Here is a 15,013-nt window from a genome sequence, read left to right as displayed (position 1 = left end):
AATGTATTTATTTTTTCTGTACAGACTCTGCAATATCTGCATCTCAATCCTGCTCTCTCTCCCAGCAGCTGCAGAGTCATTCAACATCACAGCACTATTTTATCATCCTTGCACCATAAACCAATTGTCACAAGTCTTAGTTGCTTTTAATATGCAGTTACTTGTATTTGGGCTTAACAGCAAAATGGAAACCCTAAAAGAACATTCATCACATGGCTTTAATACATTCTTGAGGAGGTCCCTCTTCTTGTCAAACTGCGTGAAGTCAAGATTTCTGGAATGTTTCATATTTTGTTTAATTGGCTCAAAATATATATGTAGAAACTAAATAATGACAGTACAATCTTTAAACTTGATGTTACTTTGCTCCTTTCAAATTTTAATTGGAATGCAATGCACACTAACTGGTTTTGGCTTCAGTTAGACAGCTGTTTTAGCATGGAATCCAGTGTTGTAGGATATGTATAGCGTTATGTTCCAGTTGTTGATGAATCATCTTCTGACGAGTCATCAGATGTCATACATTTGGGTGCATAAACCAGGCTAACATGGTGTTAAAGCTCATGCTGTAAGACATGTAGTGAGAACAATAGGTCTCTCCTGTTAGCGTAGTGATTACAGCCAGTGAGTGATGTTTATCAAGGGCATCCAGGGAGCAGTTAGGTCATTAGTGCCCACATTCCAGCCAAACAAACTCAGATGTGTAGGACAGAGTTTGAACAGTGGGTGGATGCAAACTGTTTAAGAGTTTTGCCAGAAAGCCCGAGCCTTTTCCCACCTCATTCCTCACCTCCGCCCCTGCAGGTTCTCATCCCCAGTGTTAAGCTGGACTATAGCCATGTTCAGTCTAGGTGTGGGTCCTTGGACAGGCGGGGCTACTCAGCAGGAGGTGGAAACGTGAGTCTTGTGCCGCAAGCCCATTGTCTCAGTGTTATTTATGTGTTGTGTCGTGACGTGTTTTTCTTCAGTGTTATCTATTCCTTTTTCACCTCGCTTTACAGTTTACTAGTTTATTGCCAAGTCATTTACTCATTCACCCAGCGGTGCTGGTTCTATTAACCGGACCGCTCTTCATCAACACAACATTCTCCAGTGGTGGTTTGTGTCCTGCGAGGAATTTTGATGCTAAAGGCTGAGTGTCTCCTCCTCCAGCAGAATGAAATGGCTGTATAGCTTTGTACTGGTGCAATTTCATCTTACATACAAAAGTAGCTTCTTTGCCTCAATGGTAATTTGGTGACTCACTGTGCCCCGCAGTAGGAGGGAAAGTGTCACCAGTGATCCAACAGTGCACTGTAATTTTGGTATCAAGATTAAGCACATTTTGCCCTGTTTACTGCCTGCCACCTCGCAGCACAACACAGTTCACATTACAGCCAACAAAGCCATGCACTGTAATATTTACTTTCACTATGATTGGTACAGGCACAGTCTTAGAGATCTGAAGAAATCAGACTAACACATTTTATTTATTTATTGCTTCTGATTTTCTCTTGTAATATACAATCATCAGAAAGTAGACATCTTAATCCAAAAAAGAGATTGCTGTTAGTGCTAGCAAACCTCTTGGCAGCATCTCTCATCCACAGCAGGCAGCACACTGCATGAAGCACTTGATTAAGTCTGATTACAGTCATCCAAAGGCAGCAGGTACAGTGTGTGCTCCATCTGCAGCTTCTGATTTGAATGATGTATATTATCAATGCACTGTTACACAAGCCTAATAACAAAGAGACAGAACTTATCTCTTGACTTTACTTCCCTCGGAAAAGTCTGGTCCGTTGAGATCTCCTTTTATTTGCACCTGACAACACAGGTTACCTGGGCAACAGCTGCTTGCACCTTCTTCAATTTTGCAGTCATGGCATCATTGGCTGGAATTCCAAATGGTTTATTATTACTGAGAAAAGTCGCTGGAGTTTCAATATATGCAGAAACTGATTTAACTTCAAGAGACATGTGGCAGAATATTTTGGCCAATTGATATATAGTATATAACTATATATAAAACAGCAGACACTTTGGTGTAACAGATTTGAGTTTGCTTACCCCACATTAAGAAAAATAAACCTTAGCTGTTTGGCTAGACTAATCTCATCTTAAGCTATGGTGCCATGTACAATATGTAAGGATTATCACAGACACTAAAAACTCCTCGATGTTCGAGTCAGAGTGCATACGAGAATCTCAACACCATCATAAATATTGTACGTCAACCCACAGCAAGTGACGAGTGGAACATAGGCTGACTGCTCACTTTAAATCACAGATGCACAATTGACAGTTCTTGCAGCTTATTATAGCAAGCACATGACGACAATGAAGGCACTGGTGAAAAGGCAAATAATTGGGGGGATGGTCAAGGCCACAGAGTGGGTGGATGAGTTATTGAAAGTACCAGTCATGGAAGTGGCTTTAATAATAGACCCCTTTTTTTGAATTGCACTGTAGTATTTTGCATTCAGACAGTGCTGTCAAAAGTGACTATAACAGAATGCTACAGGCAAAGGCTTGATGTAATTAAATTCTAATTTGGTTGCTGTGTATATACATGCAAGTCGGCACAATGTGTTTTTTGTCCAACAGAAGTGGCACTTACTCTTCACTCATTTCCCAAATTGTGCTATTCAGTTATTAAATTGGGAGCCACGATGAACCAGTTTGATTGCCCATAATTGTCACCAGCCATTTAAGGACCCTTGTGGGGATTTAGTGGCATCTAGTGGTGAGATGACAGATTGCAACGAACTCCCTCAACTCTCCCTTGTGTGTTGGAGAACTCACACAGGCGATACTTAACCATAAACACTCTAAATGCCCTCTTTAGAAGCAAGGTTTCGGTTGTCTTTTCTGGGCCCCTGTAGAAACATCATGGACTTACTGGAAGAGACCCAGTGCCTGAAATCATGTGCTTTCTACTGCACAGTTGATAATACATCAAGTTTTTAAAATACAGCACGTTGGTAAAGATTTAACCAGTGGTTTCCAACCTTTTTGGCTTCTGATGTCTCTGTATAGTCGAATGATTTTTCATTGAACACTTCTCACATGGTGTAATTTCAGTAAATCTTTAAAAGAAATCTCACCAAAAATCAAACACTAGATGAGATTTATCTGCTGTCTCTGTAGTAGTAGTAGTTCAAACAGGCTCCACCTGCAGCAGCTACAACAGCCACATGCTGCTGACAACTGATGCTACATTAATAGTCTAATGATGTCATAAAATACAGTCAGCAAAAATGGGGTCTTTCATTTAAACACATCCATACAAATATAAAACACATCAGCAATAGGGTTAATGCACTTCTAAGAGACACGATTGCTGGAAGGATGTTCCAGACTGCAGCCAGATGTTCTCCCACGCTGACACAAAGCACATCTCATCTTTTGTCTTTGAACTCATGCTGTATAGCTTTGCTAGTGTTATGCATGTGTGAGGGCCTCCGAGCTCCTCACCAGTCCACAACCTAACAAAGCAATATGGCCATCCTAGTAGATGCACAGGCCAAACGGTGCATACTGTACTTTGTGCTCTTGGTGTTGTGTTATGTGACTCACGATCTTCATCATTGTCTCACTTTTGCTACCGTTTTTACCTCTCAGGCCCTGTGAGAGAGGAGAAAGTAACACCAAATGATTAGTTACAAACAGCATATCAACTAAATCGGTGTCTTGGCAAAGTGATTGCTGACCACAGGCGTGTCTCAGCGATTCATCTCAGGATGTGGTGTATCTCTTCTTGTTCATTGTGCTGTGTCTAAAGCTTTATAGCTCCACTCTGTTTGCTGTCTCATCGGTTCACTCCTTACATATCTCTCTGTGGATTTCTCTTCAGACCTTCTGGGTGTGTCACTTAACTGCACATCCCTGTCTCCTCTCTGCCTGTGGCCGCTTTCAACTGTGCATTCCTACTTTACTGCTGTACATGTGTCACTGTTGCAATGTATCTGACAAGTTTTCTGGATGTGCCAAAAGACATTTAAGACGTAGCTTGCATTCAGTCTTTGGTTTGTATAACAGGCACCAGCAGTTCTCTGCACAGCAGAACACAAGGACTGCTATTTAATGGTCTGGTATCCTGCGCTCTCTTGCTCATGTTTTCTAATAATTACATGCAATCAGCTATCACAGTGTTGGAATGTAGAAAATTACAACCTTTCATTCTGAGCTGATACCCAATCATTTTCTTCAAACAGCAGCTACAGTGGAAGGTACAGTGCAGATCAGATATTCCTCTCTATAAGTGAGAAAAGGGAAGACACAATTGGAATATAGTTTGAGGTCAGCAGGAGTGTAAAACCTCACAAGAAGTGGGAGCTCTGACCTTCTCTTTTCTTCACTTTGCTTCTTCCAGGTGCAAATACAGAACAAGAAGATCGACTTGAGCCATGTGACCTCCAAGTGTGGTTCTCTAGACAACATCCATCATCGGCCAGGTATAGAGCTCCCTTCAAAGAGGGCAGCACTTGTGGTGGCAGCGTTGGTATAAGCATGCTTGGGACTAGAATGTTGCCGTCATTTTAAATCACACCCTGCAATATGTGTTTATCCAGAGGATGTCCTGAACCCCTTAGCACTGCTAAGATGCACTTGACCAAAATATCTATATTTAATAAGCTGCTGAGTTCAGACTCTGGTTCTAGAGATAACCTTAAGGTGTAAATGTGAGTGTGGCTTAAAAAAAACCCTGCAAATTTGTTGCTTGCTGGGTTGAACTGCCTGCTCCTATTCTTTGTTGTGAGAAGGTGGAACTCCTAGGCAAGAATAGGATAGCGTAGAGGGAAAAATTGACATGAAAACTGTATCTGGGTATAGTATGTGAATAAGGAAAAATCCATGTTAGCCTGTTAACTTCAGCTGCCTTGCTAATTCTGTAAATAGAAGCAGTTGCTGGTAGGTCTGTTCTCATGGAAAACTATTTTATAAAATTCAAAAATTGCAAATGCCAGTGGATCAGATGTCATTAATAGGGTGGTTAGCATCACAAAATGATACCAGGTGTAACTCAGGCCACAAAGTCCCAGAGGTTAGTTGTTCTAATACTTGTTTACTTGTACTGTATATGCCAGACACTGAATGTGCAAACTCATCCAGTGTAAATAATAAATGTGTTTAGCAGTTTTTTAACTCCTGAATAACACGTCAATCAGACGCAGCTCCTGCACTGATCTGTATCGTGCTGAGCTGAAAAATCAGCAAGAGTGGAAGCAAGCAGTCAGCTGCATTTGGACTGACAGCTAGATAGATCTGTCCACAGGCGGCCGAATGTAGGAGGTGTTTTCATTCCTGGCAGCATTGCTGCATTTTGTGTCTTTCTACCTTAAGTGTGAGAATGTGGAATGAGATGTTGATGAGCAAGGTTGGACCAAACCTGGAGAGGGTTATACATTCTATGTCTTTTTTCATTCAAATCGCTGAAATACAAAGTACAAAGTTACATTTACAGCTCTGAGCTCTAATACTGATGCCAGTCAGAAAGAGAATGTTAGCTGTGGATGGGATCAAATCAAGAGCAGCTGTTGACAGCAAGGTATGATGATTACACGGAAGAACAGACACATTGTTTATGGGCAAGATTTCACATTTTACCAAGACATTTCACAAGTAAAAGCTCAATCTGAATGACTAGATGCCTCTTGTGTTAAATGGTAAAATTCATTTTAAAATATATTTCTTAGACTGAACTGGTCTTTTAAGTCACTGGTGTATACCATTAATTTAAAGCAGTGAAAAGACTAGGGGATTTGTACATTGAAGACAGGTGTCCAGACTACTTGCTGTTTTGCTGTGAGATGTGGAAACCCTCACTTACCCTCCCACATGGTGTTGCAGACTGCTTTGTGTCCTGCAGCGCCACCTGCTGGCATTTTCCTGACATGTTTCTACTGTAGTTTCTAACCTGTTCACAGAGAGCTTCTTAAACCTCTGTCCTGTTTATTCCTGTTGATTAGAAAATACACATTTTTCAGCTTCAACTCTTGTCTAACCTTTAGTGAATAGCACCATTATTTGAGTGCTGTGTCCATATCTGGTGGCGTGACCATCAGTGCACTATTCAGGATTATTTCTGTGAAAACTGACACACAGGGATAGGTGACTGTGCACATTGTACAGGCCTTAGTTCTGACCGTCAAGTTTTTACACCCGTTCTGCTTCTTCCCAGGGGGCGGTCACGTGCGTATAGAGAGTGTGAAGTTGGATTTCAAAGACAAAGCCCAAGCCAAGGTGGGTTCCCTGGATAATGCTCACCACATTCCTGGTGGAGGCCACATCACGGTGAGTGTCAGCTCCATGCTCCAAATCCATGACTTAAAGGAAAACATCAAGTTTTTGAGAGATTGAGCTGCTCATCAATTTAGATATAAACTCAATTAAGAAACACTTCCTACTCTTTTTAGTGACTGTGTAGATTCTCAGTCATCCAGGTTATGGTAAGCCTAGGATTTTCACTAGCAAGCAACTTCTCTTTTAGGTTATTTCCAAGGAACTTAAATAGAAATCCAGTTGCTTTTTACTGAAACTCTTGGGATTACTCTTAGTCTGTTTCTAGAGTAATTCCTTATTCAAGTCATGGTCTACAGACTTTTTAGCTACCTTAATTTGTCAGTTTACTTGTAAAGTGAGGAGAAGATAGATACAGAAACTCATCCAATAACGCCACAAATAATGACAATATGTACAGACAGGTGACAAATTAAAGAAAAAGCCAACATAAAGTGACTTAGTAAGGTGCCACTAGAGCAGTTTCGATGTTCCTTGGCATTGATTCTCCAACTTACTGAAACTCGGCTGTAGGGAAGGCAAAAAAATATTCCCTCATCTGGTGTTTTGATAAGGGTGGTGGAGAGCATAGCACATGCTTCAAACAATATTTATCCTCAAACTATTCAGTGACCCTTTGCGTCCTACGGATGTAGGCAATGTCATCCTGGAAGAGGGAAGTCCCCTCAGGACAGAAATGCTTCATAATAGGTTAGGACAGCTGTGTATTGATTTGCAGTGACCCTTCCCTCTTAACAGACAAGCGGACTCAAACTGTGCCAGAAAAATGCCCCAGACAGGATAACAGAGCCACTGGATCCCCTCACTGTAGAGTTCAAGGTTTCAGGCTTTTCCTATAATTTATCACCCATCTGTATATTACTGCAGTCTTTTAAGACATGTAAGATATGTGTGTAGTATGATGAACTACAGGATAAACTAGTAAAGTTTGCTTTTTTTTGTGTTGAGCCAATCTTCCAAAAACTTGTTGTATTCCTTTAACTTCTCATGTCGGTAGCGGTTAAGGTATGGTATACGCCACAGTAGACGCTAATCCACACAACCTGAACCATTCTCAGTGAGAGTTCAGCCCACCTGTGGAGGCCTCCGAATTTAGTCAACCCAGGACAACACACATTATTCACAGTTGCTTTATTGCTGTCTCACAAATACTTAAATCACTGTTTTCACATGTAAAAATGTTGTCTCCCTTTCACCTATATGATATAAAAATGTTGTCTGCCTGTCACACCACTTGCCTTTAACAGATTGAGAGCCACAGGTTGACGTTTCGCGACCACGCCAAGGCCCGAGTGGACCACGGAGCCGAGATTGTCGTCCAGTCGCCCGGCCTCTCCGGCTCGGTGTCTCCTCACCGCAACAGGGACAGCCACCTATCATCCTCCGGCAGTCTCAACATGATGGAGTCGCCGCAGTTAGCGACCCTGGCTGAGGATGTCACCGCGGCTCTGGCCAAGCAGGGTTTGTGAACACTGGATCTGTGGATTCGCCGCTCTGCGTCCCAGACGTCCTCATCCTGATCCTCTCAAACTTTTCTGCCCTGTCCTGCCACCCTGAGGCCGACTGATTACCACTGCTACTCAGCTACACCACAGCCTCCGCACATCTTTACTTAACATCCTTCACTCAACTCTAAGTAGAGACTCAAGTTAGGAGCTACTGTACTTTGGTCCTCTTTATCCTGTTTCCTGTCTATTTTAAACCCAAACATGTGCTACTTCTGATTTATTTTGTTGATCTCCCTCTTTTTGAATGATGTTGCGTAGAATAGTTCAATTTGAGCACCTGGTCCTGGATTAAGTGGGATACACACTTAATGTTGGGGACCAAATATTGGTTTGACTGGTCTTGGATCAGTGTTTTGAAGAAGCTACAGCCTTTTTTCTATTTTAAATAAGAAGTAATGTGACCAGTACACCATGCCGCACGTATTGTTCTTGCTCAGTAAACGTGCATGGACGCCAGACCCCCCTAACAAAACAAGCATCCTTACTGCTAGTCATTCTTGTCATCCAATATATAATATATTTAACAAATATATATAGAAACATGTATAAAAACACCAGTTCTTTGCCATCTACATGTCCTCAAAACATTTTAAAATGAAGCGACGATATGGCTATAAAATATACCTGTAAAATTGCATTTATGCAAGAACTAGGTCATGTTATGACAAGCATGTATGGATTCAAACATTAAAAGAGGCTATTTTGTAATTTAAAAAAATGATTTTAGTAAGTTATTTCCTCATTTATTGGATAAAGATTAAACAAGTTCATGTTTTGTAGTTAATAGTTGTTTACAGTGTAATGCTTGGTGACAATGTCAGACAGCTGATTTGGTGTTGCTAAGGAATGCATCTCAGTCCTGTTGAAGAGCATCATTCACACATACCTGCTCAGCAGTTCAAAATAGAAGCTTGTTTCTACATCAGAACAGTATTAAACACTGGAGCTCATTCTGCAAAAAAATCCATCCGAAAAGGACACCACTAACAGAACCGTGTCTTTACAGCTGCAGCTAAACAGTGCAGACGTTTCTCCACTAATACAAGCTCACGTTGAACTCGTCATCAGGACGGTCTGGTGTCTGAACCGCAGAGGAAGATGCTACAGTTTGCGACCTGATATTTAGCAGAAGATGCAGCTACTCTGAAACCTGTCTGTGTGTGTGCATTTGGTGCAGATCCCATGCCGCTTTATGGCGGATGCTACTGTATCTGGATGTTTTGTTGCAATATGTGGGAGACGAAATTGGGAAAAAAAATATTTTGACAAATTAAGGACACTTAATGAGGAAAAAGAAAATTGACAGAGGGAACTCCGCTGACTCCTGTTATGTCTGTTAGGAAAACAAAAGTGTTTGGGTGATCTAGTTTCTTTTTCAGACACCATTTGTGGTATGCCCCGCCTCCTGCCTAATTACTTCCCTCACCTGCAACTGTTTGTTTGCTTCTGTGTTTTTTCTGCATTCCCCATCTCCGTGTGCCCCTTCCCCACCTCCTGCTCCACCCTACAGCAACTGTAAATGTATTTAAAAGGTCAAGTAGATGTACGCAGTTTTTCTCTTGTTGATATGACACCAGTTACAATGATTAATGACAATAAAAAGGACAAAAAGTGATACTGGAGTGCTGTTTTCATTTTAGATGACCAGAGGGAGAAATGGATAGATAGACATATTTGCTGTCTTGAGATTTATACCACTTTCAGATCATTATTGTAAACACGATCCAGTGCCATGTTAGCTTAAAGGAACCCAATTCGCTCAAAAGATAGCACTCTTGTTATTAGCACCTTTGACGCTCAGTAGCAAATACTATCACTTTTGTTTAGCCTGTATAAAAACAGTAAAATGACAAGTGGTAGCAGAAATGAGAGTGGAATCAATCATTCCCTTGCAGTGAAACAAGTGTATTTTCCAAAATGTCAAACTGGTATTTTAACCTACATCTGGTTAACTTAATTACCTAAATATCAGTATCACTAAATAGAGTCAAAAATTGGGAAATAAAACGGGAGTGTGAAAAGTTTATTGTGAAAGAGCAGAGGAGACAATAAGTTAAGACTTAGGGATGGGTTGGGTGAGGAGTGGATTCGTTTTGATGGCCAGTCCTGGGCCAAACCAGTCACTTTACTGGCAGACAGAGAGCCAGCCAGACAGACAGTGGGAGGGGATGGTCATCATTATTCCACCTTCTCCTCCATCACTGCTCCTCTGTGACGACAAAAGACCCCAGTGACACTGGGGGGCACTTGGGTGAAGATGAGGAGAGAAACGCCTCATGGGAAATCGGGACAGATTCCCAAATAGCAGGAGGAGGAGGAGGAGAGGAAAAAAAAAGCACCAGTTGGACAAAAGGAAAAAAAAAGTGTAGAACAAAATAAAAGAAGGGTTCAGGAAATGACATCTCATAGTCCTTTGTTCCCCCTGCTTCCACAGATGGTGCAGGAAACAGCGAGTGGATGTCGCGACACCATGGGGTCTGCACATATACGATGTTCACCACCGCAGTGGCAGGGTCCTTACACAGACATGATGTGCTTGACAAAGGCTGCAGGAGGAGACGAGGGCAGCAGAGGGGAAGAAAAGAGGAGAGGAAAAGCGAGTGAGTGAGGAGTAGAGTAATTAAATCGCCAGATGATGTCAGTTTAACAGCTGAGATAGTCTCTACAACACAGTTAATGTTGCTTAATGGGCTAAAAATTATTATTATGATGTTGTAATTTGTGGCTTACCCTCATAGTTGACACAGCCGTTCTCATCCTCCTGTCCTGCCATGAGGGAATCAATCTCAGCCTCAGTCATCTTCTCTCCTGTAGGGGGAGGCAGCGGACATGCCATATTAACAACACACAACGCGCCACACACACATAGATGCATAGAAACAGCGATCTGGCCTCGCTCACCCAGTGTTGACAGGACAATACGCAGCTCGGCACCCATCACTGTGCCGTTGCCCTCCTTGTCGAAGACACGCAGACCCTCAACGTAGTCCTCAAATCCTGCCTTGTTTGGGCTGTTGATGATGGTCTGGAGCATAGGCAGGAAGCCCTCGAAATCTACTCTCTTGGTGACCATGTCTGCACCAAAGGAGACAGTCAGTTACATCCAGATGTGGATGAGCTGGGCAAGTTTGGAACAGCAGGCACCACACGGGTAACCTCCATGTGCATCAGTCATGTATTTTTAACTTTCTACTACTTTAAAATAAGTTCTGCAGAGTCATGATGGAGCACAGAGAGGTCATGTGACCATCACCTGCTACCACAGACCACACCAGAGACACTGAAAGTACAATTGCTGCGTAATAGTAATTCAGTAGGAAAGTACATTTTCTGAGTTTAGAAAAAGACAAATTAATTAACAGACTGAAACTCCAGATTGGCTGCATGGGTACGAAAATTGCACCAAAAACACAGCGATGACATCATGAAGACTGGTAGTAGTAGTTATTACTTAAAAGAAAGCCACGATTTACTGTTTATCTACTCTTAACTAAAGATCACTTGCAAAATGTGTTTGAGTTCTATTGATTATTATTAATGACTGCAGATTATACTGATATCAATAAAAAAAAGTCTAAAAATAATTCATTTTATTGCTATCATTAATAGGAACAGAGGTAGTATATTGTATTCTATGCTCAACAGTCTACAGTGGTATTTCAGTCCCCTTGTTAAACACTAGATCACTGCACTTTTTAGGGTGTTTTGCATGAAATGATCAAATTTATGAATAATATATGGCACCTTACAACCCCGAACATCTGAATTATGTAAAACCACAACATCACCTCATGAATTCTGTGACAGAAAACCGACTGAATGTGTCTCTTACCGTCAGCAGTGGGGTTTCCCAGCAGTTTGTTCACCTCCTTGTTGGTGGGGTTCTGTCCCAGAGCACGCATGATGTCAGCGATCTGGTTGTAGGCCACCTTGCTGTCACCAACTCTGTCAAACAGACCAAAGGCCTCCCTGTAGTCTGTTGAATGGAAGGAGGAAAGGATGATCAAATACTTTCATTGTCATTAAGGGGTTTGTGTTTCTGTGTGTGCATATCTGGCCATTCTTTTACAAAGTGAGGTTTCCTGTAGATACTTGGACTTAACCAATCCAATGTGTAGTTTTAGTACATTCATTTTTAATCTGTGTAATGTTTAATAATTTTAAAAATCAACTAATTTCATTTATTATATTAATGTATTGTTCTGGCATTAGCTAAGTTATCTGCAGATCCAAATATAACAATGAAAGACCAACAGCTGATGTATGTAGTGCTGAACTGTTTTGCATTGACTTGCATAATTTTACATTTAATGACGTAAACATAGCACTAATCTTATTTATTTTCAATATTTTTTGTTCGGAAACAATTATTTCTTTTTATTTATTTTGCATTCCTTCTCAAATATTTTAAGATATAATCTGTGGAGTTCAGTGGATAAAATCACGTAAAAACTTCATTTTAGAATATGTTAAAGATGGACAGATATGGCATTTGCTTACATGCATAGCATCTGCTTCCACGTGAACATGAAATTTAAATACGTGTAAAATGTAATTTTCTCACAACTGGACTCGGTGGCTGCTGCACACCTGCCAGCAGGTGGAGGTAACTACTCCACACACTGACAAGGGAAACCTATAACGGTACAAGACATCGCAAAAGGTTGTGGTATTATTGGCTGAATAGACTACCAAACTCCGTCACCCCCCCTCTCCATACTATTTCTATCTCAGCTGTCTCCTTCTCTCTCTCTCTCTCTTTCAGCAGGGCTATGGGCTCTTTTAAAAGACCACCTTGGAATTGACAAACATAGCTGAGAATATGAGCCCCTCCTTTAAAAGGCAAGGCCCTCTGTGGGTGAGCTGAGTAAAAGTAGGGAATGCTGACTGCAGTGTAACAAGCAGCCGCCCAGACTATAGGTCTGCTCTCAATCCAGCCCCACACAGGTGTCTCTTTCTGTCAAACTCTGCACCGTCATTTCACTATTCTTCCCTCTTTAATCTCGGGATTGAGCTGCCGATTTTATTTTGGTTCTTCGCCTCTTGGCTCGTAGTTCGATATCACTGGTCTAGTGACACACAGTCTCAAATCACCTGCAAACAGCTAGTAAACAAGCTGAAGGTAATATCAGGACAGAGGGAGTGGTTGGATTACTTTGCGACACCTGACCCTTTGGTCATTAAATGCTGCCGATTAATGCCATATGATCTGAATGTTTTTTAAACCGGAGACCTGCTAGTTTACCACGTTTGTTTTATCTGTTCTAATTAAACGTGATAATGAAATTAATCAGCTGGTTTGGGAATGAAAGTCTGCCTATTTTTAGTGCTGCACAAATGCACAATATACTTTATATGCACTGTTATTTGCAGAATGTTTCAACATTTTTAACTATTTTCATACAACTTTCGGTGCATTTAGCCAAGAAACTATGATTTTGTATTAAAGACCACCATATTATTGATGCTTTTTCATGATGTAGGAGTGACGTTTTAATTATTGCAGGCAACAATTCTGAAAACATATGAAATTGACTGCACATTTGAATGGTTTCTTAGCTTCATTTAGCTACTGTCAGATTTCACAGGACATATGATATTTTCATGGAATGTCAAAACACAAAAGTGACTGAGGTGACCATCTGTCACACTTCACCTGTTGTCACGTCTATTGTAGGTTTAAATTAAGTTAATGTCAATGTTTGAGCACCTCACATTGTGCTTTATGGACTGCATTTAATGTCATGTGAGCACAAAGGCAGGATGAGGTTTACATACCTTCAATCTGGTCTGCGCTGAATTCCACCTACAAGCCAATACAAAGCAACATTTTAAGTATCAAACAGCATAAATCAAAAGTACTGATGTGCCATGTATTCAGCAATGCAAACATTTTTATTCACAAGCCAGGCAACAACAAAGCCAGGCATCTCCCATTTCATCTAGTCTAAACAATCACGTATAAACTGGCATTAAACTTGTCTCTTTGCCAAATTTAGGTGGCACCTGATCTGTGGAGGTCCATCTTTAGCTACATTAACATGTCCACATTTGGTGCCACTGCATTGCCATCACACATTAGTCACCACTCTGGTAGTCCAATCCAGAGGGCCTGGGGGCGTGGTCTAAATCATTCATGATTCAAGATTCAATTTTCCTTGTCATATGCACAGTGAAACATTTGGTTCAACATTCAGTTGCACTGTGCAATAAAATTCTTACTCTGCCATCTTTCCATTTACCAGCAGATTATTGTCAGAACTGTCCAAAATATTACAATTAGAAAAGTGAAAGAATACTAAAAAGTTTGAGAAAAATATTAACAAATATTTGGAATAATATGAAAAATTACATATTAGGAGCCCAGGATGTTTTCTGTAAGCCACGGTTCCAGTCATTCTGCACAAATGTGAGTTTGGTCCTTCAGACCTGCAGCTGTTCTCACTAACTCACTATGAATCGTGCATCTGCTTAAAGATGTTCACATAAATGTGTCAGGATCTGTCCTGAGCATAAACTGACTTGTACAGCCAAAGGAGTCACAACAGTCCTCTGTTTTTCCTCACATTGTCCTCATTATAAAACTATGAAATGCAGATGAGAAAACTTGGCTTATTTGGCCCCCAGGAGTCTCTTTCAATTTAGACCCACAACAATCTAGATGTGTCTGAGCGGAAAAGTCCAATCCCAGCTCCTCCTGAGCAGCCGGCATCCTACCTCCATCCCTCCCTACATCAGCCCACATTATGCCTTCACATTCATCGTACCTTGACGGCGGACAGGTCGACAGCGGGAGCCGCAGGAGCAGGGGCTGGCTCGGGTGCTGCAGGTGCCGGTGCCGGTGCTGGTTCGGCCTTCTTGGCGGGAGCCTTAGGGTCCTTCTTGGGTGCCATTTCAAGTGATAGTAGTACTACTTTGGCCCTGAAGCACAGACAATTCCCAGTTCCGGTGGCACTCAAGGAGTGTAGCAAAGAATGGAGGGGACTCGGAGCAAGAAATCACCGTTCGGGCGTATATATATGAGGCTATTTTTCCTCTTGACCCCCGCCGACGCTTTCCCCGTGTAAGGATTGGATAGCGGGTGGGAGGGGGGTGTGTTTGTGCGTGCGTGTGGCAGGGTTCTCTCTAAACATGGAATATAGGGCTGCGGGCCAGAAAGTGTTTATTTACGCCATATAGCTATAATCAAAAACGAAAACATTGGAAACGGCGTGAAAGGTTAC

At 41.5% G+C, this 15,013-nt stretch overlaps 2 protein-coding genes across 19 annotated transcripts in view; one reads left to right on the top strand and one right to left on the bottom strand.

Moving 5' to 3' along the window:
* The window catches only part of map2 (microtubule-associated protein 2), a 105,253-nt gene extending 95,848 nt beyond the window's left edge, over nucleotides 1–9,405 (top strand). For 16 of the 18 annotated variants that reach the window (XM_055015450.1, XM_055015449.1, XM_055015452.1 and 13 more), the window contains 4 exons: nucleotides 805–897; nucleotides 4,355–4,436; nucleotides 6,164–6,276; nucleotides 7,530–9,405. In XM_055015450.1, the coding sequence (XP_054871425.1) occupies nucleotides 805–897; nucleotides 4,355–4,436; nucleotides 6,164–6,276; nucleotides 7,530–7,751 (510 nt within the window). In that variant the 3' untranslated portion in view covers nucleotides 7,752–9,405. The remainder of the gene's footprint in view (nucleotides 1–804; nucleotides 898–4,354; nucleotides 4,437–6,163; nucleotides 6,277–7,529) is intronic. The other 2 variants (XM_055015446.1, XM_055015454.1) reach the window with 2 other exon arrangements.
* Nucleotides 9,406–9,798: 393 nt separating this feature from the next.
* myl1 (myosin, light chain 1, alkali; skeletal, fast) lies at nucleotides 9,799–14,785 on the bottom strand. Its single transcript, XM_023294363.3, has 6 exons — nucleotides 14,558–14,785; nucleotides 13,569–13,596; nucleotides 11,623–11,766; nucleotides 10,692–10,865; nucleotides 10,521–10,598; nucleotides 9,799–10,336 (listed from the first exon to the last, which is right to left on the bottom strand). The coding sequence occupies exons 1-6, from the start codon at nucleotides 14,681–14,683 to the stop codon at nucleotides 10,308–10,310; spliced, it is 579 nt and encodes a 192-aa protein (XP_023150131.1). The 5' UTR covers nucleotides 14,684–14,785; the 3' UTR covers nucleotides 9,799–10,307.
* Between the last annotated feature and the right edge of the window lie 228 nt (nucleotides 14,786–15,013).

This window comes from Amphiprion ocellaris, chromosome 11 (genome assembly GCF_022539595.1).
Source record: "Amphiprion ocellaris isolate individual 3 ecotype Okinawa chromosome 11, ASM2253959v1, whole genome shotgun sequence".
Taxonomy (NCBI): Eukaryota; Metazoa; Chordata; class Actinopteri; family Pomacentridae; genus Amphiprion; species Amphiprion ocellaris.
This window is presented reverse-complemented; position numbering and strand designations above follow the sequence as displayed.

What these genes read in the sequence shown, in the direction of transcription:
- myl1 (XM_023294363.3), bottom strand. Translation starts at nt 14,683, where the DNA reads ATGGCACCCAAGAAGGACCCTAAGGCTCCCGCCAAGAAGGCCGAACCA. An exon ending in CAGCGCAGACCAGATTGAAG is followed by an intron (nt 11,767 to 13,568) that starts GTATGTAAACCT and finishes TCCATTCAACAG; the next exon opens with ACTACAGGGAGGCCTTTGGT. An exon ending in TATTGTCCTGTCAACACTGG is followed by an intron (nt 10,599 to 10,691) that starts GTGAGCGAGGCC and finishes CTCCCCCTACAG; the next exon opens with GAGAGAAGATGACTGAGGCT.